Source organism: Mytilus edulis, chromosome 8 (assembly GCF_963676685.1).
Source record: "Mytilus edulis chromosome 8, xbMytEdul2.2, whole genome shotgun sequence".
Lineage (NCBI taxonomy): Eukaryota > Metazoa > Mollusca > Bivalvia > Mytilida > Mytilidae > Mytilus > Mytilus edulis.
This window is the reverse complement of record NC_092351.1, coordinates 3,004,764-3,030,783: the sequence shown is the minus strand read 5'-3', so window position 1 is coordinate 3,030,783 and position 26,020 is coordinate 3,004,764. Positions and strand designations below refer to the sequence as shown.

General features: G+C 32.1%; 1 protein-coding gene across 2 annotated transcripts in view; it reads right to left on the bottom strand.

The window, feature by feature from the left end:
- Positions 1-25,887, bottom strand: part of LOC139484613 (chromosome-associated kinesin KIF4A-like) — a 29,163-nt gene extending 3,276 nt beyond the window's left edge. The window contains exons 1-23 of one of the 2 annotated variants that reach the window (XM_071268402.1): positions 25,767-25,887; positions 15,770-15,895; positions 14,924-14,971; positions 13,609-13,692; positions 13,243-13,305; positions 12,517-12,591; positions 11,988-12,067; positions 11,225-11,331; positions 11,011-11,023; positions 9,536-9,630; positions 9,162-9,204; positions 8,566-8,662; positions 8,287-8,341; positions 7,515-7,597; positions 6,923-7,030; positions 6,079-6,183; positions 5,524-5,613; positions 5,007-5,103; positions 3,368-3,510; positions 2,427-2,486; positions 1,763-1,966; positions 842-946; positions 160-310 (exon numbers count right to left, since the gene is read on the bottom strand). In XM_071268402.1, the coding sequence (XP_071124503.1) occupies positions 160-310; positions 842-946; positions 1,763-1,966; positions 2,427-2,486; positions 3,368-3,510; positions 5,007-5,103; positions 5,524-5,613; positions 6,079-6,183; positions 6,923-7,030; positions 7,515-7,597; positions 8,287-8,341; positions 8,566-8,662; positions 9,162-9,204; positions 9,536-9,630; positions 11,011-11,023; positions 11,225-11,331; positions 11,988-12,067; positions 12,517-12,591; positions 13,243-13,305; positions 13,609-13,692; positions 14,924-14,971; positions 15,770-15,895; positions 25,767-25,769 (2,035 nt within the window). In that variant the 5' untranslated portion in view covers positions 25,770-25,887. Of the gene's footprint in view, positions 1-159; positions 311-841; positions 947-1,762; positions 1,967-2,426; positions 2,487-3,367; positions 3,511-5,006; positions 5,104-5,523; positions 5,614-6,078; positions 6,184-6,922; positions 7,031-7,514; positions 7,598-8,286; positions 8,342-8,565; positions 8,663-9,161; positions 9,205-9,535; positions 9,631-11,010; positions 11,024-11,211; positions 11,332-11,987; positions 12,068-12,516; positions 12,592-13,242; positions 13,306-13,608; positions 13,693-14,923; positions 14,972-15,769; positions 15,896-25,766 lie in introns of both variants that reach the window. The other variant, XM_071268401.1, reaches the window with a different exon arrangement.
- Positions 25,888-26,020: the final 133 nt, after the last annotated feature.

The following is a 26,020-nucleotide window of genomic DNA, read 5'->3' as shown; positions in this document are numbered from 1 at the left end:
TAAACAGAAATAATTTTAGGTTTAAACTACTCCTGAAACAAACAGACAGTTTCATATAATTGTATTCAATCTTAATAGTTCTATTTATGTAATACAGAATTTTAAGCAATAGACTAATTGGTTATGCCATAATTAAGTTGAACTTTTAAGTATACATACGTTGCCTCTGTGATTTATTTTCGTCCTGTAATTCATTGTTACGACTTGACAAGAACACAGCATCCTGGATAGCATCCTCTAATAACTGTCTGTATCTCTGATCTAATGCTATCTTCTGCTCCTCAAACATCTCTCGGTAACTTCTAAATGTCTGTAAAATAATAAAGAAAAAAAAAGTGATTTATAAGTTCTTGCTTTTCATCTATCATCAAGCCTAAAAAAACACTGTATTTCTACTAACTATTCCTACACCTATTTCTAGAGCCTACTCTCTAGATTTTTTATGTCCCTTTTTAATAACTATTCAAGTCAGACTATTTCTCCTGTTTGAAGAACAACTACTGTGGATTCATTAATATTCGTTGGATACCAATTTTCGTGGATTTCGTGGGTATAGGGGATCCACAGATTTAAATGTTCAACAAATTACAAGTTTTCTAAAGGAAAAAATGTAGAATTTATCAAAACCACGAAATTAAATATCCACGACTATACAAGTTTTCCTCAAACCACGAAAAATTGGTATCTGCGAATAGAAAAAAATTCACAGTCATTATTTGCTTCTAAAATTTAAATATTTGACTGATATCATTATTTTTAATGAAGATTTTGATAATACATTGTACTAGTTGATTAGTATCCCATGATAATCTATTGATATCAATATGTAAATCAGACATACCTGGAAATGTTGTAACTGTTGTATTTCTAGCTCATCTTTGTGTACTTTATGAACATCTTCTAACTCTTGTACAATTCTGGTCTTCTCTTTCTCTAACAGCTGAATCTGTATAACAGAAAAAAATTATGTCAGTACGAAACCTTTAACTCTTGTATTAATAAAGATTATTTTTAGAAATTGATGGTGCATATTTATACTTTTACCAGAATTTATTATTTTTCTGTTCCTAAGGAATTTATTTTAAATGCTAAATTCTCTTCGTCATCCTCATTTTGTCATAACTTTTTTTATATTGGATTGTTAGTTGAATTTTAATCACTTTTGTTTACCTGTTAAATTACATACCTTTTTACTTCACTCCAAGATTTGCTTTCACACCGTAAACACTTAGTTCTTATTATATATTATTTTTGAAATTTGAGTTGATGCATCGATCAACACATTTTGATAGTTTTGAGAATATTTTTTAACCCGCCCACCCGTGCCCATTGTTATTTATAGGTTTTTCGTTATTTTCTCTACTGGGTTTAGGGTTAATTCTTATGTATTTTTGAATTACTATTTGGTTATTCTTAAATTTGTTTATTGAATAGTGTTGAACTATTGTGTTGTGTGAATCCATTTCCAAAAAAAACCAAAAAAACATTAACTTTTTTCATCTTTACACTTTGAAAATCTCTCATTGATGTGAAATGCTATGTGACCTTATAAATATCATATAATGACTAAGAGTATAGTAAAAATGTCTATCCCTTTTTAATAGCTATGTGTACTTCAAGCAGTTCTCCATAAGAGAAGGCATGTGTGACCTTCTGACCTTTGTAATCATTCATAGAGTGTATAAACTTTCTATGTCTTCATTTTAGCTGAACTTCAGCTTCCAGAGAAGGCATGATTGACCTTTCGACCTTTTAAACTCACCTGCAGTGTTGTTACATTTTTCTCAGCCTTCATTTCAGCAACATGTACTTCTAAAAGTTCTCCTTCCTGAGAAGAGTAGGCGTGACCTTTGTTGACCTTCATCTGGATGTCCTGTTTGAGATTTTCAATATCCATCTTCATTTTGTCAATTTCAAAATGTACCAGTGCTGCATGCTCCTTCTCTAAATGTTCTCTTTCTTCACGCTTCAAAACAAAGATTGAAAAGTTACACATGGAATTGAAGAACTATAACACATGTTTTTCCCTTTTGAATATCATGGTGATGTTATACATAGTACTATTGAGTTATAACTAAATTCCTATAAAAAAAAAAACACCACAGAATAAAATATTAAGTTATATTCCTTATTGTCCTAGAGTATATCACTGTTTCAATGATTAATATAACAGTTTGCAAACATGTCAATTATTGAAGCAGACATGTTCTCATCTAAGCGTACATGTAATATCTATTTCTGAACATATATAATATGCTCTTTTAATGTTGAACAATGTTTGTTTATAGTGAAAGCTTAATATTTTATCCAATTCTATTTCACTTCACCAGCTTTGTCTTTTGTTATTAGTTATCATAAATTTTGTGCACCTTTCATCCCATTTTTATTCATAAGATAGGACAGTCTGTCTACTGTATAATAAATACCTCAATTTTCTGCCTCAGCTCAGCATTTCCTTTCAGTGATGTTATCTGAGCCTTAGCATTCTGAAAAAAATAAACAAAACAGATCACTATACTGTATCAAGTATAAGATGTGGGGAAAACAAAAATTTTGTATCTTAAAAGGTGAGTTTATATCAAGTAAGAAACATACATCTATTGTTCAAAATTAAATTCAAACAGATTACATAATAAGACACCATAACTTTTATGAGCTTTTATGTGTAAAACATGAATCACCAACACATAGAGCGTCACATTAGGTTTCATGCAAAAAAGGGTCGAAAAAAATATCTCCTTGAATTTACAGTACGATTGACAGTACGATTGATTCCAATTGTTGTCTTTCCTTCAAAGTGTTTGGTTTTAGGAACATTATTTAACTTCATTTGTAAGTTTTTTGGGCATAAAATCTACGTCAGTATGTCGAGCTTACAGATGAATATTCTTTGGGGGATAACTCCCTCATGACTGCTTCCATAACTTAAAATTATAGCATTGATATTTTTCAGAAAAGAAAAAAAAATGTTGGTCATTAACATATATCTTGAGCATTTTAAAGCACCATTCTTGTTGGTTTTTTTTTTAGGTTTCTGTAAAACATTTTGAAATCTTGAGGTGATATGCATGGGAACTAAATCTTGACAACAGGGGAAGAAAAGGGGTTAAAATTTTATTGGACTACTTCCCGTGATGTGATGGTTATATACAATGAAATGTTGTATAAAATTTTACTGGACAGAATAAAACTTTATTCATGCTAAGTATTTCTTTATTTGAAAAAAAATAAGTTCTGCAATTCAAAAAAAAAATCCAATTTACTATAGAATAATAGGGGAAATTAATGGTGGTATTACCCCTACTGAAAGAATAAAGTAATCCTCTGAAAATCTTTTACATGCAGCTTTAAACAATATAAATATTACCTCTCTTTCAGTTTTCTGTTTCTCCGTCAGTTCCTGTAATTGTTCCTTCAGTCTTTTGAGACCATCAGTTTCTTTCTTCAGTTTCTCTTTCAAGTCATGTACAGCAGTGACTTTCTTCTTTGTCTCAGATTCTGATGACTTTCCTAAAAATAAGTAATCAAAGAGCTGAATAGCTCTGAGGGGAAAGACGGCCCTTGTTTCTATTTTATTATGTTTTTGGAAAGGGGGGGGGTATCTTTTGATAGTTTACATATGAAGAATGAAAAAGAGAACCGCTAGAACATGAAGAAAGGTTGACAATATTGAAATCAATTGTTGTTTATGTAATTTCATTTCTTTAGTTTAGGATTCAATTTGGACCAATGGAAGTGATCTGCATCTTCTAAATCTAAACATTTGATTAAAGTTGATAGCTAATTATCTAAAACTCAACTGAATTCTGTCATTTCACAACAACTACAATATTTTTTGAAATCTTGATTGTGTACCACTGAACTGCAGGCTAGGGCCATTTTCCATTTTTTGTAACAGTACTCTTGGATTTTAAAGTTTTTTCTTTAGAAAGTGTGGACTGAAAAATCTATTCAGTTTTAAATTTCCATTGTTAAAGTTCTTAGTTACAACTCTCATCACAGGGAAACAGGTACTAATAAAAACAAAAAAACAATATGAGTGATGTAAACTGTGTAAAGCTTGTTTCCAAATCATAATTTTGAAATATTTGTAAATATAAATATGTTAAAACTATAAATATGCAAATTTTTTTTTTTTTTTTTTTACCATTACAATGATTATGTAGGTACACAAAAATTTAGTTTTAATAGAAGACTACTAATCCAATGAAATGTCACATTTGAAGTGTTTAGAATATCTCGTCATACTAATTTTTCCGGATTGTTAAATAAACGTCAATAGTGTAAAGGAGAGTTCAAGATACGATAATTTCGTGAGAAACAGAAGGGAAATGTGTAAAAAAAGTGTTTAAAGTCAAACTATTCATTTCTGGGTCTCCTTCTCTTCAATCTAAGTAAGATTTGTTGGGGGTTTTCCCACACTATAACATGTATAAAAACAAAATGAATGATGTGAGGGAGTGTCACTCTGGTCAACCCCATAGGGGATTGACGGCTTGAAGCCGTCTTTCCCCAAAAATGTAGTTATTGATTGTATTCTCAAATATTTTGGATAGTTTACCATTTTAAAATTTGTTTTAAAAGTTGTTACACTATATATCAATCTTATACATTCTAATTTCTTGTGTACAATTTGGAAATTAGTATGGCGTTCATTATCACTGAACTAGTATATATTTGTTTAGGGGCCAGCTGAAGGATGCCTCCGGGTGCGGGAATTTCTCACTACATTGAAGACCTGTTGGTGACCTTCTGCTGTTGTTTTTTCTATGGTCGGGTTGTTGTCTCTTTGACACATTCCCCATTTCCATTCTCAATTTTAATCACAAAGGGTTTTCACTGATTTTCATGCATCATTGATATAGCACCACATAAATAAACAACTCTTGTTAAATTGATTTCCAATTTTGAAGGAAAGTTGGTTGATTTATAAATGTATGCTACCATAAAGAAGAGAACTCATTTCAGATAAGCGAGGCGAACAAGAACATAATTGTATATCTCACCACTTTGTGTAAGTTTTGAATATTCTCCGATCTTCCTCTGTAATTCTTCATTCAGATCATCTACAACCTTCCTTCTCTCTTTATATTGATAGGTCAGCTAAAATATAAAAGTCAGCGGTAAAGAAAAGGTTTTCTCAGATTGTGTTATATTAATATGTCCAAGTTGATGCTATATTTAATCGAGGATCGATTAGATTCATTGCAATCAATACAATGCAACTCTAAACTATGACAAACAGCTTACTGTGGTCTATAGTTGTGACTTTCTGTGTCTTGGTCTCTTGAGGAGAGTTGTCTTATTGGCAGTCATACCACATTTTCTTATTTTCATATTTGAATCAATATCTTTAATATGAGTATAAAGTTACCATTTATAAAAAAAAAATAAGTTTTTAATAAAATATTAAAGTATGAGTTATTGACCTAACATAAAAAAAATATTGTATCTATTAATCTATTATTTATCTGAATAAGGAACCAGGAATAAAGTTGCATAGCAGAGAAAGATTAATTTTACCTGATCTTTTTCTTTCTGAAGCAGCATCAGTTTTTCCTGTAATTCTCTGTTTCCTTTCTTCATACTGTCTTGCACCCATTCCAGTACACCCTAAAAATAATTAATTTATACATTTATAATAATAAAACTGACTTTTCTTTATAGTGTCTTTGACCTATTAAAGTACACCCTTATGACAATATTAAAATAAATTTATATTGATAAGATTTTCTTTCTTTTGTCTTGTAACCAATCCAAGTAAACCATTTAAAGTTTATAACAACAATAAATGAAAAAAATAAATATAACTTATTTTAACAGATAATTGCAAAAATAATCTGATACAGATTAGAAAATTGATAGTTCTTGTACATTTCAGATAACATTAAAATTTATCAAAACAGTAGATCATATAAAGGAAGACCATATTATATCCCAAAACTCAAACTAAAAGAAACTTCAAATATTCATTTTTTTAAATTATCTATCAGATAATTTCCATGTGGCTAATGATAACTGGAAAACAGAAGAAGGTTAATATAACATAAAGGACTGTTCCAGCAATTCCAATCCTACCTTATTAGCTAGATTAGTTTTCCTTTCATTTTGATATTTACTGGACTGTTTCTCTCTCTCCTCCCATGTTGACCTCTTGGCGATCTGTAAATCTTGTACCAATGCCTGTTAATAAAGCAATAAAGAAATGAAAAGGTGTAAAAGATTCAAACAAATGTAATCCATTGTTGTATTTGAGGACAAGATGAAACTCAAAACAAATAATACATTTTGGATTGAACTTTCTATATAATTCATATTTCTATATATAGAGATAACATAAATTGAGGTTCCATTGCCTAACAGTCAGTGCAGCAGTTGGTCTGAGAACACAGTTATCGTCCTTTGATTTTCGTTGTCCACAAATATATTCCCTAGTGTGGACAGTGTGTTACTTGCCATTTTTTTTATACCCCTTCCAAATTTATTTTTTCATGTTTTATGCCTCAAAGAGCAAAAATTTGTCACAAGATTTCAAGATTTCATAAAATTGTCCATATTTCGAGTTAATCCCGATGAAGTTTTCTATAAATTTGATATAATTTGTCCTAAAACTAGTACAACACACTGTAAAAATATTATTGAGAAAGCGCAGGTTGGATTTTTTTATTTACTGTCTAAAAGAAATGCACTACAAAATAACTAGTCTCGGACCAGTTGTTCCTAGTCATTTCCATAATCTCAGCTAAATTCATTAACATCTATTTCAATTTAAACAAACTTTGAGTCGTACATTGTGATAATATTTCAGTTGTTTATCAATGAATGATGACTTCTTAATATCTATTTCAGGTAAATTTCTACTGTAGGGTTGCTGTCACATTGAAGTTTTTACCCAATATCTATTTTTATTGATATAACTGACCTCCATCTTCAGAACATCATCCTTGTTAGGTTGTGATTGTGCTGCAATCTTTTCTCTAAGTTTGGAAATCTCATCTCTCAAATCATTAATTATATCATGTGTTTCATCCTGAAAATATTCCGTCATTGTAAATTAGAATTTTTTTATATAACATTTTCATAAAAATATAGCGTACTACATTTATTTGTATTTATGTGCAACAGGGTGGCTTTTATCTGATGCAGCTAATATAAGGTAAATAGTAGTCTTTTAAGAGCTTATATGAATGTATAAAACTGGGTTCAATATTGCTACATATCTAATTATAAATTGAGCAAACTTGTGTGCAGTTATAAGAATACCTACAATTGTAACAGATGAAGATGTACCTCCGTTTTTTCGACATCATCTGCAGATAATGGATTTATTACTCAAACACTTTTCTTGATATTTTTTATCTTTTAATTGTAGGTAACTTTTGTTTTCAAAAGTATCAGATTTTTAATGCATTATTAACTCAAGTATCCTTTTAATATTTTCAGTAAAAAAACAAAAACTTGGCTGGCTAACACTAGGCCATTTAATATCATCTTACTACCATTTATTTACCTACCAGATTCATTTTCACATGATTCTTTGTATTTTTAGCATATTGTGCATACTGTAGTGTTGTCATGGTTTCCTGTGCTGATTTGTCTGAAAAATATATACATGAAAAGGTTCTATTACCAATACTTTACTTCTTTTTTTCTTAAACCCAATTTATTAAAGCAGTAGCACACATAGATGACCAAAATTTTTTATTTTTTTTAAACAAACCAGAAGTAATATTTTGCTTCTTAAGACTTTTGTTATAAAGATGAAGTATTAAAAGAAGCTGAGTATAGAAATAAATTCATTGCGACTTGGTAAAGTGTATTATAAGTAAATAAAAATCCTTCAGAACAGGTATAGCACTTGTTTGATTATTTATGTCATTGGGTTGCTGTCTCATTAACTATGTCAAAAGCAAAACACTTAAAACTGTTAATCAACAAATAAATGTACACTGACGGTTTTATCAATTTCAACAAAACTCTTGGTACGCTAAGAAATAGAAAATATTTGTCAATTAATGCATTGAAAAGACCATGTTGAATTTCAGTTTACGTAATACATATACATGGCAGAGTGTGATTTGGATTAGTTTAGGAGATCTAGATATGTCATATGTCTTATAAATTTTTCTCACTCTTCACAGTGCACATCCTAATAATTTTTCAAGATGTCATTATATATAAAAATTAATATTTTATCAAAAACCTGAAAGTTTTTGAACAGTCTTTTAGGTTAGACTTTAATCAACTGTATTTGTATCTAACAAAACTAAATTACTATCTACTTACCAACAGGGGAGACAACTGCAAAAACCATGGTAACAGCATTTCCTCCAAGACTTTCCTGCAAAACATCAATACATTTATACTGATATTTATAACCGTATTCAGTTTGTGTTTTTATGATGGTCATATTTTTGTAGGCAAACCAGCAAAGAGAATAGCCACAAAAATATTCAAATTTTCACAATTTTTTGTCAAAATGCAAAATCGGTCAAGTATAAAAGATTAAAAAAAAATTAAATCATTATCACTGATTCACTCCTTGTATCAGAAATGTTTGTTTACCTGGAGAACTCTAGTGATGACAGAATCCCTATAAGGAATGGCTCCTCCTTTCTTTGGTCCACCTAAAGCATTTAAAACACTTGCCATACCTTGAACACTACAAACAAATAGACAAAATTAAAATTAAAATAAACAATAGTTTATAAATATGTACAGAAAAGCTGACTTTCTGTATTTTGAACAGAGGCCAAAGCATTGATAACTCTTAAAGCTACTGTTCAGTATCATAAAACATGTATTGTTACTATTGTTGAGATAAAGAGCTTATCTCTTTATGTGATAAACCTATATAGATTTTATTTCAAGGCTAATTCATGATTTAGATATTTTTGACTCTAACTCAATGCCTCTTCATTTCACAAATTGGTTGGTTCCTTTGAGTTCTATAAATTCCATATCTGAGTTTTATAAACTACATCTTGTTTTCCAAGTATGTTTGAGCATTTCCCTTTTCACTAGAAATTGTATGAATGTTTATGAAATTTTATAAGGGAGGTATGATAATTTATCTTTAAAAATTGCAATACAGCATTTTTCTCTACATATAAAGATTTTAGCTTTCATTTTATTTATAAATATATTTAAAAGTATAATACCCTGCAACAACTTTTGGATCTGTGCTGCCTCCATGGTCAAACCCTGTAATATGAGATTTACAATTTTTTTTTAAATCTAACCAATCATATTACCTAATGAGAATACATTTGTTCCTGATGTTGCAAAAATAAGAAAATCCAAAAAAATGTCTAAAATCAACTGGTTTCTGGTAGATGGTTGTCTTATTGCCAACCATACCACATCTTCATACTTTTAAATTTAAGACTCTAACTAGTATATAATGTGACTTTAAGATTATAAAATAATAAAGAGAATTTAAAGTGAGGTTGTGAAAACACATTATTGGGACTAATTATTTCAGATTATGAATGTTTTGAAACCAATCTATCTTTTTATTTTCTAGGTTATTTACCTGCAATTTCTGCCAATGTAAGAACAGATCTGACTCCTACTTTACTGGATTGTCTCTCCTTCTGTTCTATAGTTATACTAAATACAGAATGAGCTCTGAAAAAATAAATATACATATTATATACATTTCATTCATGATATTAAAACAATATGTCAAGAAATCAGACAAAAGACTGGAGGCATATGATGCCACAATGTCACAAAATAATACAGAAATAAAAGAGTCAACCTAATCTGTGATACTATAAACTGACAGTAAACATGTATAAAAATATAGCATATATACCAATACACATAATTAACAGCGCCTGGTGATGTTTCATAGCCTGACCGGTTTTGGTCCAAAAAGGACCTTCATCAGAGGCAGAATGGTAAATTAATGTTTGCACCCTATTTATATAGATATGGTAACCGGCGGTTGAGTTAACCAGCGGTTGAGATTTAACAGGCGGTTGAGTTAACCAGCGGTTGAGATTTAACCGGCGGTTCAGATTTAAATTTAATTTAAATTATCAAAACACCCTTTACCCAATGCTAAAGCCCAAGTATGGTTATATCATTAGGTCACATTACTGTATAATGTCAAAATAAATCATTTAAATGTTTACCGTAACATGTCAAAAAGTTAACTGTAACGTGTACATTAGCTAAATATAGATAACTGTAACCATGGAAACCCCACAAGGATTTCTCACTAAAAGGATAATTTAACCTGTTTAGACATCAACCAGATACATATTTATCCACTGGATAAGTATTGATCCGCCGGTTAACTCTGAACCGCCGGTTAACTCTGAACCGCCGGTTAAATCTCAACCGCTGGTTAACTCAACCGCCTGTTAAATCTCAACCGCTGGTTAACTCAACCGCCGGTTAAATCTCAACCGCCGGTTAACTCAACCGCCGGTTACCATATCTATACAAATAGGGTGCAAACATTAATCCACCATTCTGCCTCTGATGTAGGTCCTTTTTGGACCGAAACTGGTCAAGCTATGAAACATCACCAGGCGCTGTTAATTATGTGTATTGGTATATATACTATATTTTTATGCTTTCACATTTCTCTCACTGACAGTAAACATGTAGTTTTGTTCATTAAGATCATCTGTATGAACCAACCAGTCTTGTTTATACTATCCTAGCCCTTCTGCCTTTCAGATCAGAACTTCCTGCTTCATGAACCCTCCTGCCTTGTTCTTACTAACATTGGCCTGCTGCCTTTGAGATCACAACTTCTAGCTTCATGAACTCTCGTGCCTTGTTCATACTAATCTTGCCCTGCTGCCTTTGATATCAGAACCTCCAGCTTCATGAACTCTTCTGCCTTGTTCATACTAACCTTGCTCTGCTGCCTTTGAGATCAGAACCTCCAGCTTCATGAACTCTCCTGCCTTGTTCATACTAACCTAGCCCTGCTGCCTTTGAGATCAGAACCTCCAGCTTCATTAACTCTCCTGCCTTGTTCATACTAACCTTGCCCTGCTGCCTTTCAGATCAGAATCTCCAGCTTTATAAACTATCCTGCCTTGTTCATACTAACATTGCCCTGCTGCCTTTGAGATCAGAACCTCCAGCTTTATAAACTATCCTGCCTTGTTCATACTAACCTTGCTCTGCTGCCTTTGAGATCAGAACCTCCAGCTTCATGAACTCTCCTGCCTTGTTCATACTAACCTTGCTCTGCTGCCTTTGAGATCAGAACCTCCAGCTTCATGAACTCTTCTGCCTTGTTCATACATTTCTGACATCTCATCATAGCTATGGACTACCATCTCAGACAAACCATCAACAAATCTATAATAAAATCAACATCTTTCAGGTTACAGAATCAAATTTGATGATAATTATTCATAAATAAATAATTCTCTGCTTTTTTAAGACATTTTATAGAATCATAAGCCTTCCCGGTTGAACCATATTTTTGTTTCATTTACAACATGTAAAATGATTTATTCTATATAGTGACTTTGGTAACCCTTAAGTATGCTTTTTATTTATGATTTACGAAAAATTGATGAATCCATCAGCAATTTATTTGAGTGGATTAATATAATGTTCTTTTAAAAGTCATAAAAAAAATTAACAAATGTCTCTGCAGTTTTTTCGAAGTATCAACATTTAATTTGTATATAAATTCCAGGTTTTTAATATAATTATGTGGTTGGTCTGTCAGGACATCTTAAAGCAGTCTTTCTGGCAATTAATATAAATAACTGAATAAACTGGATAGTTTTACCCTCCCTCAAAACAGAACATATGCAAAAACAGCATTTCAAATTGTCTTCAGGTTGTCAGTTTTTTAGTGTGGTGGGTGGGATGCAATAATTACATTCCTTTATGAGGGTGAAGTCTAATTGTCATCTGATTGTCTTGTCAGTAGCTCAGTCTGTCAGGTTTCTAGTGTAGTGGGTTAGATGTACATACCTATACCTAAGATAATGGATACTTACATTCCTTTATGTGGGTGATGTCTGATTGTCATCTGATTGTTGTGAGGATTCAATAAGTCCATCATCTTCTCATCCATTGCCTAGCAATAAAATAAAAATATTTTTTTCATATTCTATTTGAAAAAGTAGAGAAAAAAGTTATACTTGTGTCTAACTAAGATACAAGCATTTGCCATTGCCTTAAAACATCTATCATTGACTTTAGTTTATGGAGAGATACAACAATTGGAATATATATGTAATTTTATTTTCATTCATAAAACTTTAGTTTGTTTTCATCTCTTATTGTTCTTGACTTACAAAGTTGGTTTCTTCTAATATTTCTTAATCATTCAAATGTATTGGATTTTATCAAATCTCTTTTTTTAAGGGTTATGAAGATACTTCCTTTTTTCTTGTACAAGTGCTTTTCACTTTCAGATAATTGATAGTTTTGTATGTATTAAATAATTAACCTTGCCAATTGCAAGACTAATAGAAGTTAAACAGGCCGCCTATGTATGCAATTAATGCTTACGAAAAATATTACCTGTAAATATGACACAGTTATAAAGAACTCTCTGTTACTTTTCTCAGCAATATGTTGGTACAATCTTTTGATCATCTGAAAATAAAGAATACTACCTTAGAACTATTTTTGCAATTTTTTTACTATTTGATACAGGCAACAAATTATATTCCTATCTTTTTTTTTTTACATGTGAAAGACTCTAAAATTATTCACTAAAGTAATGATACCTATTTCAGTTCACATATTATATTTCTTGATTTAGCCTTTTCCAGTATGCTAAAACAATATTTGAAAACAGCTGTGCAATACTCAAACATGTACCCCATTGGTGACATGTTAAAAGTTTCATACACAGGTCAACAAACTACCTAAATCATTAGAGGGGCTATTCCTAGAATATCTTCTATAAACTAATATCATGTGACTTTTGTTCACTTACCTGTGGAGCTATCCCTGGATTGTCGTCTGTACCTGACATCATGTGACTTTTGTTTACTTACCTGTGGAGGTATCCCTGGATTGTCGTCTGTATCTGACATCATGTGACTTTTGTTTACTTACCTGTGGAGGTATCCCTGTATTGTCGTCTGTACCTGACATCAGGTGACTTTTGTTTACTTACCTGTGGAGGTATCCCTGGATTGTTGTCTGTATCTGACATCATGTGACTTTTGTTTACTTACCTGTGGAGGTATCCCTGGATTGTCGTCTGTACCTGACATCAGGTGACTTTTGTTTACTTACCTGTGGAGCTATCCCTGGATTGTCGTCTGTACCTGACATAAGGTGACTTTTACCTGCTCCTGTCTGTAAATAAATATAATAAATGTTTGTGTATTTGATTCATAAAATTGAATGTAAATGTGGTTCAGTTCCATTAACACTGCTGAAATTTTGATGTGCAGAAAATAAAACAAAATATCAATACATATAAACAATATCCATTTGAATTCCATGTAAAATAAAGAATTCAGTTTTAATTTTCAGCTTTAATTAAATGGAAACAAAATGGCTATAATTAAATGGAAACAAAGTGGCTATAATTTAATGGGGACAAAGTTGCTATAACTTAATGGGGACAAAATGGCTATAATTTAACATAATACTTACTGCCCCAAAAGTCATAATGGTAGAATTATATCCTTCTGTCGTTCTTTGTAACATTGTCTCACATTTTTCTTTAAAAATCTGTTCCTGTTAACATGAAGAAGAAACAAAATCACAACCAATCTTCTTTTATCTATCGACAAATCTAATATTGCTCTCTTCTGAGTATTAATTATGATGGTATTTCTTTCAAATGTCAATTTTGAAAGAACATTTTTAAATAGAGTAAAGCAAATGTAAAAAAACAGGAGAACAAGACCCCGCCGCATTTTTGCGCCTGTCCCAAGTCAGGAGCCTCTGGCCTTTGTTAGTCTTGTATTATTTTAATTTTAGTTTCTTGTGTACAATTTGGAAATTAGTATGGCGTTCATTATCACTGGACTAGTATATATTTGTTTAGGGGCCAGCTGAAGGACGCCTCCGGGTGCAGGAATTTCTCGCTACATTGAAGACCTGTTGGTGACCCTCTGCTGTTGTTTTTTATTTGGTCGGGTTGTTGTCTCTTTGACACATTCCCCATTTCCATTCTCAATTTTATTATTACACAAAAATTAAAAAAATCAGAATTATGGCAGTTCTATTAAACTCCTTAATAGTTGATTGACTCTGCTGGGGATTCTTGTATTTTCATAGGTACCAATTTTTGTGGATTGAGGAAACGTTGCATTTTTGTGGTTTGGGTAAAGACTGCTTAAATTCCTGAAAATATTGGTTTCCAACGAATAATAATGCATCCACAGTATGTAAGCATTGTAAGTCTTGTATTATTTTAATTTTAGTTTCTTGTGTACAATTTGGAAATTAGTATGGCGTTCATTATCACTGAACTAGTATATATTTGTTTAGGGGCCAGTTGAAGGACGCCTCCGGGTGCGGGAATTTCTCGCTACATTGAAGACCTGTTGGTGACCTTCTGCTGTTGTTTTTTTCTATGGTCGGGTTGTTGTCTCTTTGGCACATTCCCCATTTCCATTCTCAATTTTATTGATGTTTCAAATTGTTATAAGTAATATGTTAATGAAACATTTTAAATTCAAACATTTGTTTCAACTCTTAATTATACATGCATCACTAAAACTTGAGTTTTATTTTCTTTAGAAGACAAAGTTGACCAATAATGATGTAGCATTTCTTTTAAGGCAATCTTCACATTTGTTATTGAGCATCATTGATGAAGGTCACCAAGGATTTGTGTATTGTCTGCTATAAAACTATCATCATTATCAATTCATAAAATATATAAGATGAATAATAAATGATTACCAGTAATTACAACATTAGACAATCATCCATCAACATGATCAATCTGAATACTTACATTTCTAACTTCTCCAGAGTAGGCTCCATCAAATCCAAATGACTGTTCCTGAAAAATAATAATGAACAATTTATACTATTCAAGTTTCACTGTGACCTTCATCCGTGAGTTTGTTTTACATTTACTCCCGTTGGTATTTACAAATTCATTGACAAACAAAAATTATACATGTTATCTACATGTAGCAGATTTATCATATTCTTTCTTAAAATGTTTTTTTTCCTTCACAACTTTTAAATACTCAATTCTTATCAAAATTTAATGTGGAATTCAAAAGCGATTCTGTCATTAAAATTGCCAAAATTTGACTGTATTCTATTGCCTTCTTGGTTGCCTAACTGAGTATATCATTTGGTCCGAGTACACAACTATTTCGTAGTGCATTTCTTTTAAACAAAAACTGGAAATAAAAAAAATCCCACCTGCGCTTTCTCAATAATATTTTTACAGTGTGTTGTACTACTTTTGGGACAAATTATATTAAAATTATAGAAAACTTTATCAGCTCTAACTCAAAATATGGACAATTTTATGTAAAGGAGGTCTTGAAATCTTTTGACAGCTTCCAAAATGCTAATTTTCGACCTTTTTCAACAGGACCAAATCACTACTTTACATTCATGACATTATAATTCATGAATCAAATTCTTTTACAGTGTTATTTTATCCCCCTTCTTGCTACTTGAGGCATAAAACATAAAGAAATAAATTTGGAAGGGGTATAAAAAAATTGACAAGTAACACACTGTCCACACTAGGGACTATATTCGTGGACAACGAAAATCAAGGGACGATAACTGTGTACTCGGACCACTCAATGCCACAGATACCACTAAGTAAACATACCTTTCCACCAAGTTCTAATAAAATCTTATCACCAGAAACTTTGACTACTGATTTTACACCTTTGCTAGATTCTTCTCCTGTAAGTGGTCGACAGCGACCAATCACTTTTATACTGATATTTTCTGGCTGAAATGTAAATCAAAGTCATATTGTTATAAAATATTTGATACAGCTTTAAAATAACATTGAAGACATTTTATTGTCCCAAAAATTTTTATTTTGTGATTTTGGTTTGCAGTGTCACTGGCACAAACTCTACTAACCACATATATATATATATTTATCATATGTTTAGTAGTAAATACAGTAGTTTTGCATATGTGATAAATAGCCTGCTGTTTAATCCATATCGTGCAACTTTGATGCGCATCCTTTATTGCATACCCTTTATCACACCCCTACCCTTTATCACATACCCTTTATCACACCCCTACTTTTTTTTTTTTTTTTTTTTTTTTAACATCAAGTCAGTTTTGGTTTTTTTTTTGCTTAAGAAAAATTTTCCTCAAAATAGGTAAATTTTTTGAATGACGTCATTGTTTGGTATTTGACGTCACGAACGTCGAGTTTTCATATTGTATGTGACGTCACGAACCTCAAGTTTTCATATTTTTTGACACACTAAATGCAACTATGAAAAATACAAAACACACAAATTAATACAATAATAAACAAAATATTTTTAAAACAACAGCACGCAAATTGTAAGGTAACCCAGGTGAGGTGCTTCGGATAAGTAATTGAGCAGTTCTTTTAAGGCCTTTGAAACAAGACAAAAGTAGAACTGAAGGTAACCCAGTGCTATGGATCAGAAAACAGTTCATATAATATAATACTCTTCTGTTGAAATATATGATAAAGTGTATAATACATGGCAAAATCCGTATCACATGCCGTATCACCCTCGACCAATATCATCCCTCGGGCCTAAAGGCCCTTGGGCTGATATTGATGTCTCGGGATGATACGACATATGATACGGATTTTGCCATGTATTATTCTCTATGTATATCATTTCATTTATCTAAGTTCAAATTACATTACAATAGACCACTTTCAAGTTAAGTCTTTCACCAAGAAGTTCGTCAATTATGTGCTTCTTTGTGATGTCATTTACCAGATAGAGGATATTGCCTGTTTTATGGAGGATATCTTATAGAATTGATGTTTGTTCCTTTGATGCATTTGTGTATTATAATAACAGTGGACATACCCCTAATTCAAAGGCACTTGTCTCCAAAAAAAATTCCTATATACCTTGATATTACACAAACTCCCATTTTTGAAAAATGACAGCCAGTCGTGAAATTCAGTCATATGCCTATTGGCAATCTTGCATCAGTGAACGAAATAATTACGATTATTCCATATTGATTAAATTTTAGTAGGTTTTTCTATATGAATGGGATTTTGAATAAAAAAGCATATTCACCTGAGAAAGTGTTATTCACCGCGCTAAACGTCACGCGCTTTTACATGCAACGTTATGGTAAACATTTTCATGAACAATTTGTTTTGGTACATGTACATGTTTGTCATCAAATACATTTTCTTCTCTCGGAATATGGAATAAAACAATTACTGTCTTTTGTTTCGGTAAATATGGGGTTTAATTGACTTTTGAAAAACTGATATTCACTTTGGCCGTCGGCCTCAGTGAATATCATTTTTCAAAAGTCAATAAAACTGCATATTTACCTCATCAAAAGACAGTAATTGTATATTGACATACTTGGATTGGCCTGGTACAGATGATTCCAACAACAATGATCAGAAGTGTTAATTATACACCATTGTGTAGAAAAATCAATTTAGATAAGTAAATAACAAGTTTTCTAGTCACGCTAGTGGGGTTGACAACTGATAAATCAGCATAAAATGGAATTTCATGAATGGCTGACATTTTTCAGAAATGCGAGATAAGTACCTTGTGTTATATTAAAGTATAAAGATCGATACAGAAAAATATTTTTTCTGAGACCTGTGCCTAAATGGTCATTATCAAGGAATCACCACCACAGATGACAGCATTTCAAATGAGAAATGTCAGCTAGATGACTGGAATTAAAATATTTAATATTTAATTCCAGTCACATGTCAGATATTTACACTTCTAGCAATTATCTTCATTTTAATTCAATGTAAATAACAGTAGAAAAATCAATAAATAAAAAAAAAAATCGGGAAAATTTTCAGGAATTTTTCATTGTACTAATAAACTCAAAATCGTTTAATTTTTTTGATGTCATGTTTTGAATTCCCGAACTACGCAGAAATTTACAATGTACTTCTTTTTTACGGTCTCTTTTGTATGAGAGTAAAATATATATTTATCAGTCTAGTATAAAATAGGAAGGAACACAATACCAATTCCATTTTTAATAATTCCTCGATATGAAAAAACGTAACCTAATGTTAGCGTTTCTTTGTTTAAATTGCATATAACTTGAATAACGTCACAACTAAAATCCCTAACAACAGAAATGTAAATTTGCAGATGATGCAACCATATGGCACACAGGTGAGGACATCAATATTCTACAACAAGATCTTCAAACAGATATTGACAAGGTGAATGAATGGAGCAACAAATGGAGGATGAAATTGAGTGTAGAAAAAACAGAATATTGTATTTTCAGTAAAAGTATACAAAATACTACATCCGTTCTACTTAAGCTTGGTAATGGAACTTTAAAACACAACAACAATCCTAAAATTCTTGGAGTTACACTTGACCAAAAACTGACTTTCAATACTTATATAGATAATGTACTGAAAACAGCAAAAAGATCATTAGGAATAATTAGAGAAATTAAGGGTATAGCTAATATTCCAACAAAAAGACTAATAGAAATTTACCAAAGTCTTGTTTGTTCAACCATCACATATGCAAGCTGTGTTTGGCAGATTGGAAATTCAACAAACCTACACAAGTTGGATGAGGTTCAAAGACATGGCCTTGCCTTATGCCTTAATATGCCTTCAACTTCCAGCCTTGAAGTTCTTCAGATAATTGGTGGAGTCTTACCTTTAGAACTGAGAAGAGAAGAAATAGCAATTAGAGAATTGGCAAAAATTACCTCATCTTTTACAACAGTCCCAATTAAGAAAAAGCTAGAAAACTGGAAAACAGAATCTAATCCGGAAACTTACATCTCTCCAATTGGAAAAATGATATTACAGGCAGATGATATGAAGAAGGAAACATCAATTGAAGTAAATAATATTGAACAGCAATATGAATGTCGTGGCATGTGTGCAATTAGAAGGGCACCGGAGTACTGGACCACATTGGGAAGTTCCAAAACAAGAACCAGTGAACAAGCCATTGAAGGACAAAGACTTATAAAACAACAATTAGAAGAACTTCCTCCAAATACAACAGTGGCATTCACAGATGGCTCATGCATGGGAAATCCTGGGCCTTGTGGTGCAGGAGCCATTATATACAATAATGAAGAGGAGGAAACAATACAGTACCCTGTATCAAACAGAGGATCAATACTACTAGCAGAGCTAGTAGCCATTAAACTTGTGCTGGAAAAAATAGACAATTATAATTAGGCTTAAATTAAAATATTGTTTGTTTGCAGTTTACCGACCGACCCTTGAAAATCCTCCCGACTGTGAAAATTTTATTGCTTTAAATTTGAAGAATTTTTTTTTAATACTTCTATTGACGCGATCCGGAACTTTGGGTCCTTTCCGGAAATGATTTAAAGTCTGGGTCAATTACGCATTTCAAGTTCGGTTTTTCTTTGCTTCCCGTCAAGCGTTCATGTGACCATTTAAATTGTTTACAGGTATCCATGAAGTCACGGAGGAGTACTTTACGCTGTCGTCTCGTGTCAATTTTAAGACAAATAACAAACAAAAAAGTTTATTAGTAAACTGTTTAGACAGATTCAGGCACATGTAATGATCTGTGATGATATCATTGACGATGATGCAGCGGATAAAATAAATAAAATAAATAAAGCCAATAGTATACTTGGGCTGATTAACCGAACTTTTAACTTTAAAGATCAATATACATTTTTAAGACTATACGTTGCGTTGGTACGACCACACGTGGAATATGGAAATACAATATGGTATCCGCATTTAAAGAAAGATATTAATGCTGTAGAAAAAGTGCAGATGAGAGCAACTAAATTAATTCCTGATATACGACATTTAAGCTATGAAGACAGATTAAAAGTACTTAAACTACCTTCCCTAACTCACAGAAGGCGAAGAGGTGATATGATACAAGCTTTCAAAATATTAAAAGGAATCGAAGATTTATCTTATGAAAGATTTTTTACTGTCATCAGTACAAATACCCGTGGCATAATTGGAAATTAGCAAAACCTAGATGTAACACTTCTTTTCGATTAAGACATTTCTCACAACGAATTATTAATGATTGGAATAACCTACCAGTTGAAGTTATTTCATCAAAAACTGTGGAAGCCTTTAAAATTAGTATAGACCGTCATTGGGAGTCAGTCATGTATCAGTTAAGTAATTGATGAGGACACAAATATTTTTCTATATAACTTTTTAATTGTGTGAAATATTGCACCAAATCATGCAGGATTGATGATTGTACATATCAGTTTTGAAAGTGTACCAAAATATGGTGGGCTAAAAAGGATAGGATCCTTCAATATGAGCCCCACAACGATCTTACAGGTTTCTTACAGGATATTCTTAACTGACACGATAACCATTCTGTCTCAAACAAATCGGGTACAGAATCTGTGGAGCCTGACTTTATGGAACCAATTTCAGTGGTTAAATAATTCGACAGCAGCTTGAAGTATGGCATATTTTCTACAAATCGTTGTGAAGACGACAAAGATGAAACCACTCCTCCGTGACTTAAATCTTCATGGATATCTGTAAACACGCCTGTACGGAGGGAGGGCTCATTTGAAATGTTAATGGATATAGATCATGCCAAATCAATAAGAAGCAACCCTAACTACACAAAGATGTAGAGAAAATGAATGGTTAGCTTGAAAAATAAATATACTCTCTCTATATTAAATCTATCTTCGATTGCAATGAGTATGCTCCTTTAGGATAAGGGGGGCTGCCCCACACGTTGCAATTATTCTCTTTCTTACAATATTAAATATACCCAAACTGTGTGGCCTGTGTGAATTCAATTAAAACATGTCCTTAGAAGCTATGCTGCCAATTTTTTTTATGCATTAAAAGCATTTCAGTACAGACCATTTACTTTTAATGGGGTGCTATGGATTTCACCCCAAACTTTAGATTTCTTTGGTTTTCATTAAAGCCTGGCACATATATAACCTTATCACATATAATTAAATATTGTTAGAAATATGAAAACAGTCGAATGTCTTAATACTTTTTTTTCAAGTTGCCTTTTTTTCAATTGAGAAAGATTCAATGGTTTTTTTTTTTTCATTACTCTTTAATACATTGTCTTATAATACCAATACCAAATTATTTATTATAGTGACATGTGTTTTATGACAATATACAATATTTCAATAAGCAGTTGTAATTACATGTATCAACACCCGGCCCTTTGGACCTATAAGTCACTTTAAACATTTATACATAAAAAATAATAATCATTTAACAGCGGACAAAGTTAGAATTTATGTTTGATTGTTCCTATACAAAAAGTTTTTTCTTTTATTAAATGCATTGTTCAAAAATTTAGCAGTTTTTCTAGGATAATTGCAGATAAGAAGTTTAAATTGTTCATCATTAGAAAGGTTTTCAAAAGAGTGTTCTATATCCAATATAAGTTGATTTCTTAAATCTCGGTAAAAGACACAGTCCATCAGGAAGTGGCGTTCATTTTCAACATCACATGAGTCACACATTTTGTAAATGCGATCAACTTCTGCTTCTCCGACGAACCGTCCGGTTTCGATCCTCAAAGGAAGTATGCCGCATCTAAATTGTGCCAGTATAGAACGTTCAGAACGAGAGAGGTTCAGTCCAACATATGTTTCACATTTATATTCTGATTTGAATGTTTTATATGTCCGCAATTTCGGAAAGTTTGTAATAGAGTTTTCCCATTCAGTGGAACACAACATGAAAAGTCTGTCTTTTACAAGGGAAATATCGCAAGTTTGTTTTTGGTGGAAATAATCTTCCAAGTCAATGTGTGACAAAATAAGTTTAATATCTGATGACCAATTGTTCAAACACCGTTCAAGGTCCCAGTTGAAAACCTGTTTACATACGCGTGAATCGTCCATTTGAATAAGCTTGTTCCATAGTCTAATCATATTGTACCAGTGTCTTTCTTTACAAGGCAGCCATCCAACATCACCATTTGTAGCAACTTTCGGAGCGAATTTATGAACACCTAAGAAATAACGAATGGCTTTGTTTTGTACCAAGTTAACACATGCATAGTCTTTAAAACCCCAGACAGATGAGTTATAGTCTAAAATTGGTACGACACATGATGTAAACAGCTTTTCAAATGTCTTTATTCCAAAATTCTTAAGATTATGAATTTTTGAAATAATTCCACCGAGTGCTCGCCCTCCAGCTTCCGACAGTCTCTCTGCATTCACTTTATAGTCTTTAAATTCATGAAACATAACACCCAGATATTTATACTTGTCGACAGTCTGTAATGAATTTCCTCCAATTTTAAATTTGTATTCTGATCGCTTTATACGGGATTGGCGGAAATGAACTACTTTCGATTTCTCAGTGTTGATAAGTACTCGCCATCGCTTACACCAGTCATGTACTTTGTTCAACATCGCTTGCATGTCATTTTCATTTGGTGAAACTAACACTATATCGTCAGCATACAACAGTATCGATACATTTGAATTTCCTATGCTAACACCAAGGTCAAGGTCTTTAACTTCCTGCACTAAATCATTAATGAAAATGGAGAAAAGTGTCGGCGAAAGATTATCGCCTTGTCGAACACCGGAATTACAACTAAACCAATCCGTCAAAGTATCATTCAAACGAATACAAGCAGTAGTATTAACGTATATGCTTTTGATAGAGTTATAAATTTTCCCATCTATTTTATTTAGAAGAAGCTTGTACAGTAGCATATCTCTATCAACAAAGTCAAATGCCTTTTTCAAATCTATAAATGTTGCAAACGTTTTCGGACAATTCCTCACAATTGCATTTAGTGTGAAAATATGGTCTTCACATGAACGATGCGCACGGAACCCATTCTGTTCGTCTACTAACATGTCGTTTGTTTCTAAATAATTAGATAGTCGGCTGTTTATAAACGCACTATATAGTTTTGAGATACAAGAGAGCAAACTTATTCCACGATAGTTAAGCGGACTTCGTTCATCGGATGTTTTATCTTTAAGAATTGGACAAATTATTGCCTGTCGCCAGATTGATGGAATAATACTAGTTTCAAATATGAGTTGAAACAGAGAATGAAGCACGCTTATCACAGATTCATATTTCAAGACTTCATACGGTATACTATCGATTCCACAAGCCTTGCCATTTTTTGCCCCAAGTATTAAACGCCGGATTTCATCGATAGTTATATTTGTATTCAGTTCCTGGTTTTCATCATATAACGGGTCAACCATACATTCTTCTAAAGAAGACTTATGTGATAATACCTGGCTATGAAAATTGTCATTAAACTCAGCCGTACTATTGTCCATGTTGTAAATATTATGAAAATCTGTTTTCCATCTGTGAAGCACTGACTCATCATCTGTTAGTATTTCGCCGTTTGGACCGTATACTTCCATGGGAATATTTTGAACTTTTCGAGGTCCTAGTTTTTTTATTTTGTCCCAGAAATCATTAGGATTCGATGTAACCATATTATCGATTTCCAAACAAAAAGATTGTCGATAATGACGTTCACATTGTCTTAATTTTCTATCAAATGACTTTTGTGCATGTTGAAATTCCTCCCGAAATCTCCTTCTGGTAGATGATCGTCCTTTAAAACTGATAAACTGTTTTTCCTTAAGACGCATTGCGTTCCATAGTTGTCCGAGTTCTTCATTCCAGAAAGGTTTCGAACTTTTATGTCGTTTTCTTGTCTTTCTACTTGCATCGTATATTGGGATTTTGCAGTTCATTTCATCGACTATCAAAGTACAAAGATCCGAATAGATATTATCCACGTGACTTTGAGTCTCCCTTGTGGTCTCAATACGTTGAATTAAAGTTTGAAGAGCTGCTTTTTGTAGATCAGATCCAAAAAAGTCATTAGGAATCGATTTAAGCCTGAAGCGTTTGGACTTATCTATTTTCGAACTACTATATTCGGATATGTTAGTTAGTGTTTTAAATTCTGCCAATAGAATAGAATGATCTGGGATTTTGCTCCTTTCACCTAAAAATTGGAAAAGATTGTTTTGCTCGATTACAGATCGGGTAGTAATAACTTGGAATGAGGAACACAGTTCGAGAACGTCATGTCAATATCTACATTTTTCTGATGAAAATACTCTACTCATGAAAACATTCTAGTCAAGAAGCATACATGTCTGAATATATTTCTTTAGAACAGTTCTAGTCATAATGACATTCCTTGTTTATAAGTGTTCCAGTATTTAATAATTATACCATATTTTATGTCATAAATTGGATAATAACACTATGTTAAAGTTTCAGTTTACCGGTAGGTTAAAAAAGTTTTTTATCTGAAAATGCCTGTTCATGTGATGTTGGTTTTCAGTCCAGTGTTTGTTGTTTTAAAATGGTTTTTTTTCTTCACAAGAAACTTGGTTTAGTGTAACTGCTTGTTTAAACTGTATTTTGACTGATAAAATAAATTATTTTTCCTACCTACCGACCCTTCAGTCTGAAGGTACAGTCGGAAAACTGCAAACAAACATATTTTTAAGGTTGGCCTTACCGCAATGTTAAACAACTTAACATATACTCTGACAGCCAATCCGCCATAGGCATTATAACCTTAAATTGGAAATCAGAAAACTATCACAAAACCATACAAGAAATCAAAAACAGGAAAATAAAATTGGAACAAAAGGGTTTTAGTATCAACATCATTTGGACACCTGGGCACTCTGATATAGAGGGAAATGAACAGGCTGACCGTCTAGCAAAAGCAGCGGCAAAAGAGGCAGATAATAGGGAGGAAATGTCTTCAATCACGACAAAACAAGACATCAAACAAGCGGCGAGAACGTCAGTCATTCAAAAATGGAAGACACAATGGGAATCTAGTGAGGTTGGGAGAAGATTTTTTAATCATCACCCAGATGCATCAAAAAGAATCAAACTAGACTTCCCATCAAAAAAACACTTCAATATACTAAACAGTCTCAGATCAGGATACTCCAAACTAAAGGGGTATCAACATTTCATTAACAGACATGTAGAAGACAACAAATGTACTTGCGGAGAAATAGAATCTGTAGAACATTTTTTATTATCTTGTGACAATTACAGTTTGGATAGAGAAAAACTCCGCCAGTCAATATATTTCAAAACAGGAACACTTAATCTAGATCTAGAAGAATTACTTAACACAGAAGCCAGTGCAGACATACAATATGCAGTTTCCAAGTTTATAGACGATACTAGAAGATTTGATCATTTGTTTTTATAAATCAGTATCAACAGCGCCTACCTAAATTAAAGTGAAAGTACAAAGAGAAAATACAAACGTGATTAATGTATCCAAACGCGCAAGTCACCAAAGTACATATGAGAAAATCAGTGTCAAGATGACGCATACTAAAGACTAAAGACTAACAACAGAACCAAAATCGGCAACGTTACAGTATTTCCAATTCTTTTTTTAAATAAATATTTAAATTATAAAAAATAATTCATAGACTTCGTCCTCATTTACAGGTAATGCCTGCCTCATATTAGTTTTAAAATATTGGTTCTTGCTCCTATTTTGACTGGAATTTGAAATATTTTAATTCCAGTCAAAATAAGAGCAAGAACTGATATTTTAAAATTATTATTTACAATTTACATTGTATTAAAATAAAGTTTTACAAAGAGGAAAGTGTACCATTGCTATTCTTTAACAACTAAAACTGCAATGAAAAGGAAGAAAATAAAACAATTTCACTGGAGTCCAGCTCCAGGTTTGCTCTCCAAGGTATTTGTGTAAATACACAAGAAATGATGACGTCAGGTAATTTTTTTCGGGAGAATTACTTGACTCATTAAATTTTCAATTGAATTATGTTTATCTGTTTATTGACAATCAGGTATCGAATAGTATAAAATAAAATTGTAAATTCGAACTCAAATTTTGGTGTA